This window comes from Penaeus japonicus, unplaced genomic scaffold, assembly GCF_977035675.1.
Source record: "Penaeus japonicus unplaced genomic scaffold, GWHDUDI00000001_assembly GWHDUDI00000007, whole genome shotgun sequence".
Lineage (NCBI taxonomy): Eukaryota > Metazoa > Arthropoda > Malacostraca > Decapoda > Penaeidae > Penaeus > Penaeus japonicus.
In genome coordinates this window covers 1,278,731-1,283,340 of record NW_028234409.1, presented here as the reverse complement: position 1 = coordinate 1,283,340, position 4,610 = coordinate 1,278,731, and the positions used below count along the sequence as shown (strand labels likewise).

The following is a 4,610-nucleotide window of genomic DNA, read 5'->3' as shown; positions in this document are numbered from 1 at the left end:
TCTGTTTTATGACCGAAAGCCCCGTGTTTCAGCCTTGGTTCGACTTGCATCACACCAACGCCCGCTTACCTCTGGATGGATAAGCCCGTCGCCTTCGATCTCCCTCGCTTGTGAATTCCTAACGCTTCCTGGATTACCTGGTCATGGAACCCTTCGCGTCTCACGCCATCGAATGCGGGAACCTTGTCATCTTGCTCTTAGTTTAGCCTTGATTTCCTCGCCACATAAGAGAGAGAGAAGCCGGGAGGTTGACGCAGCCCCCAATTCCCATTCCCATTCCCACTCATTCGCCTCCAATTCCCATTCCCATTCCCACTCATTCGCCTCCAATTCCCATTCCCACTCATTCGCCTCCAATTCCCATTCCCATTCCCACTCATTCGCCTCCAATTCCCATTCCCATTCCCACTCATTCGCCTCCAATTCCCATTCCCATTCCCACTCATTCGCCTCCAATTCCCATTCCCATTCCCACTCATTCGCCTCCAATTCCCATTCCCATTCCCACTCATTCGCGTCGACGCCTCTCCTTCGAGATCAGTTCTAATTGTCCTCCGTCGTAAGACCCCTTTCTCTTATGATTTCCCATTTCGATAACGATACCAATTTTGCGTAAGATTGGACACGGCTTCTTCGATAAGGAATACAGATGTGTGAGTGAGTAGATATACCCTCACATGTATGCATGTGCAACCAGTGTATTCGCAATTGAAGATTGTGAATCACATAACAGTCAGTGAAAAGCGGCTACACAAAATCCATGCGTTTTTAGAAAATTTCTTACTTGCACCCACCTGCAACCCTCTTACAACGTCGTCTGTCACTCTCACACACCCTTTAACTCTTTACTTCCTATTATTCGGCGCCTCTGTGTCCCGGTCTGACGAGCTCATCTTATTTCACCAAAAGCTGATCCTTTCCTGGCCGGGCATATCAGCCAGGTCTCTTTTCTCATTTATTATGCTCTTTTCTATTATCCTAATTTCGATTTTTTTTAAAAGAGTGCCTGTGGAAGTATAGGAATTTTTGTGGACACAATTTTGTTACTTGAGGGAATCTGTATATTATCCTCCCCCCCTCGCCCCCACCTCTCTCTCCCTCTCTCTCTCTCTCTCTCTCTCTCTCTCTCTCTCTCTCTCTCTCTCTATATATATATATATATATATATGTATGTGTGTGTGTGTGTGTGTGTGTGTGTGAGTGTTTATATATATATATATATATATATACATATATATATATATATATATATATATATATATATATATATATATATATGTATGTATATATATATATGTATGTATATATATGTATATATATACATATATATACATATAAATATATATATATATATATATATATTTATATATATATATATATATATATATATCAAGTATACATATATATATATATATATATATATATATATATATATATATATATATATATATATATATATATATATATATATATATATATATATATATAGTGTGTATGTGTATATACATACATACATATATACATACACAATATACATAGGGATATTGATAGATACATAGATTATATATATATATATATATATATATATATATATATATATATATATATATATATATATATAAACACATATATATGCACACACACATATATATACTTTTTATTTTTTTCATCAGTATTTTCGCCGTTATTATCCTTGTTGTTTTGACGATGATGATTGTTATTATCATTACTGCAGTTGTGTTTGTTGCTGTTGCTAGTATTTTTTCTTATGAGCTTTTTTGTATTTATTTAATGCCGGGTTGTCTACCGGCAGACATACACGCACATTTCACCATGTAGACATTACACATGTAAGCACACAAGCTCTCCCTCTCACCTCAGTCAGGGAAACATGACGTTACTGTCAACCAACGTCCCAAAACTTGGGTGGCTTTCCGTAGACTAGACGAATTTCGATAATTTGGAAGCACTAGCTTGTTTATCTGGCTTGTTTCAAGTTTGTTATACATACTGATTACGCTTCTTTAGTATCTGGAAAAATAAATGCTTGATAAATCACCGCTACTCTTTTTTACTAAAAATCATTTATATCTAACATCACTGCTGACAAGCCGTTAGCATTATGTTACATTTTAAAGGAAAGTACGGAAAATAGATTGATTGCGCACTCGAGTTGTCATCATCCTTTCGTGGAAAGAATTGTCGTAAGCTTATATTAAACATCATTTCGAGACTCTTTCCTCGTCGAACAGGCGCTCCGAGGAGGAATATCATGCTTGTTGCGCAGAATCCCTTCCTTGCCATTCAAAAAGTCTGCCGGACCGCTTAACTGGCTCAGTACACACGGAAACAAGGGGAAAGGCCAAGGAGGGAAGAGGTCTAGATATAATATAGGCTTCTTTTGTAGAGTACAGAACAGGTAACGCGTTCTATGTTTTCGAACTTCTGGGAGGGGCGTTCGGGGTTGTCGGCGACGCGTTATGCTTTTGACGTCATCGTTTAAGCTCCGCCCATTCTAGCCTGAAAATTAGCCTGAAATTCGGTTGCTGGAGCACATCGCGTCTCTATTGTTGTTTTATTTTCAACATCAATACAACATATATTTGTTTAAATAATCTTATACCCAGGAGACAATATTTGTAGATACCTCTATACCCAGAAAACAAAGAAATAAACCATGAGGACGCCTAAAATAATAAAAAAATAAAAGAATAACTGAAAACTTTTCCCTCCAAACAGACGGTGTCTCAATTCGTTCCTTTGATTATTATATATTTATTCAAACAAATCTGAATATCAACTTTGATAATCTAATATGCATTTTGATAATAAGGAATATTGTAAATCTTAAAATAATTGTTAAAAAATTATTAAAGTTCAATACATATGCGTATATAATATAGATAAAAAACAAAAAATTATATCTCCTTATTGTAATCGGACAAAGTAAATAAACAGCTTTATCAGGGTAAGAGCTCCTCTGCTACATGGACGGAATGGAAAAGCAAACAATTTTAGCGGAATCACCACCATGGAAACACAAAGAAAGTACGTACTGTTGTTATTTTGTAATAAACACATCTCATGTCCATCTACATAGAGTTCTAAAGTAATGTCATTTCTTTGATATTCTAAAAGACGAGCATCAACCTTGGAGGTAGAGAGGAAGAGAAAAAGAGAGAGAGAGAATATGATATAGATATATAGATAGATAGATAGATAGATAGATAGATAGATAGATAGATAGATATTCACACACACACACACACACACACACACACACACACACACACACACACACACACACACACACACACACACACACACACACACACACACACAATGATATTAGTAATTATAATGATAATGAAAATAATGATAATAATAATAATATTAATAATATAAAATATTTGCTAAGAAATATGTACCTGATTAAATACAATATTGAAATAGAACTTTAGATATATATATATTTTTTTTTTCATGATATAGGCAGTCTCAGTGTAACATATGTGACAAGCTATACGATAAACCAGAAGAGGCTAGCAAGTGCTGGATAAGCCATATGTCTGTAGTGTATCCAGTGGCTGAAACTGTGAGGAGCCCACAGCCAGGGCCATCCTGGGCACCTGATATCATTCTTGGAAGTCCCGAACAGCCTAGCAGTATTAACAGCAATGAAACACTGGAGGTGGAGCTGATAGGGGATCCTGAGGAACTACCTGATGATCCAACTGAATTTCTTGAAGAACCTCAAGCAACAGGTGCTTATTAATCCAAATACTTTTCAATATGAGAAGATATACTGACTGTTATCTTTTATAAAGTAAAATATTTGTATTATCCATGTAAACTTTCTATTATATATCATTGGATCCAATTCATTTTTTTTCTATCTTATTTCAGGGGAAGTCGGCGGAAGGATTTGGACAACTGAATGTGTCGTAAGACTGATAGAATTAGTAAAGGATAATTACCCTCAACTGACTGGCAAAAAAAAAAAAACGGTCAGCTGTTTGGGAAATGATTAAGGACACTTTGCATGAATTTGTAAGTAGCAAATAGCTCTTGATATAGTGAACTGTATATTTGTTATTGGAAGGTTGGTTATTCTTTATACTTTATACCTTGAGTTATGTGTTGCTCAGATGTGAAGTTAATTTCCTATGTGCACTTGCAAGTTAGAAGTTGATATATATTCAATATTGCACTTACAAGATATCATCAGCATCATTACAGGCTTTTCATCATATTTACCTTAGTCTTTAATGATATATATACAGTGCATAAGCTTGGAAGAAAGATAAAGGTCAGTATTTTAAAGGTCATGCTTTTTCAAAGATTTGTGGCATTCTTGTATCATTTGATTTTCTATAGTAATCTAACAGCTATGCTTTCCTTTATCTATATGCCAGGAATGATATTCAGAATAAGGTAAACATTCAGTTTTCACATTTAAATTCCTTTGGCAAGAGGAGTTTATGTAGTTATGATCTTCACCTTTTATATGATATGATAACTTGTTATGTGCTTCATATTCATAGAACTATGAAATTATTCTTATTTGGGAGGGGTGGTATTTGCAAAGTTAATATTCTTCTGTGATTCAG

General features: G+C 35.2%; 1 protein-coding gene across 1 annotated transcript in view; it reads left to right on the top strand.

The window, feature by feature from the left end:
* The first annotated feature begins 3,909 nt into the window (after window positions 1-3,909).
* Window positions 3,910-4,610, top strand: part of LOC122252642 (uncharacterized) — a 1,680-nt gene continuing 979 nt past the window's right edge. Inside the window, exon 1 of the mRNA XM_086538262.1 lies at window positions 3,910-4,050. Coding sequence (XP_086394388.1) covers window positions 4,024-4,050 — 27 coding nt within the window. The 5' untranslated portion in view covers window positions 3,910-4,023. The remainder of the gene's footprint in view (window positions 4,051-4,610) is intronic.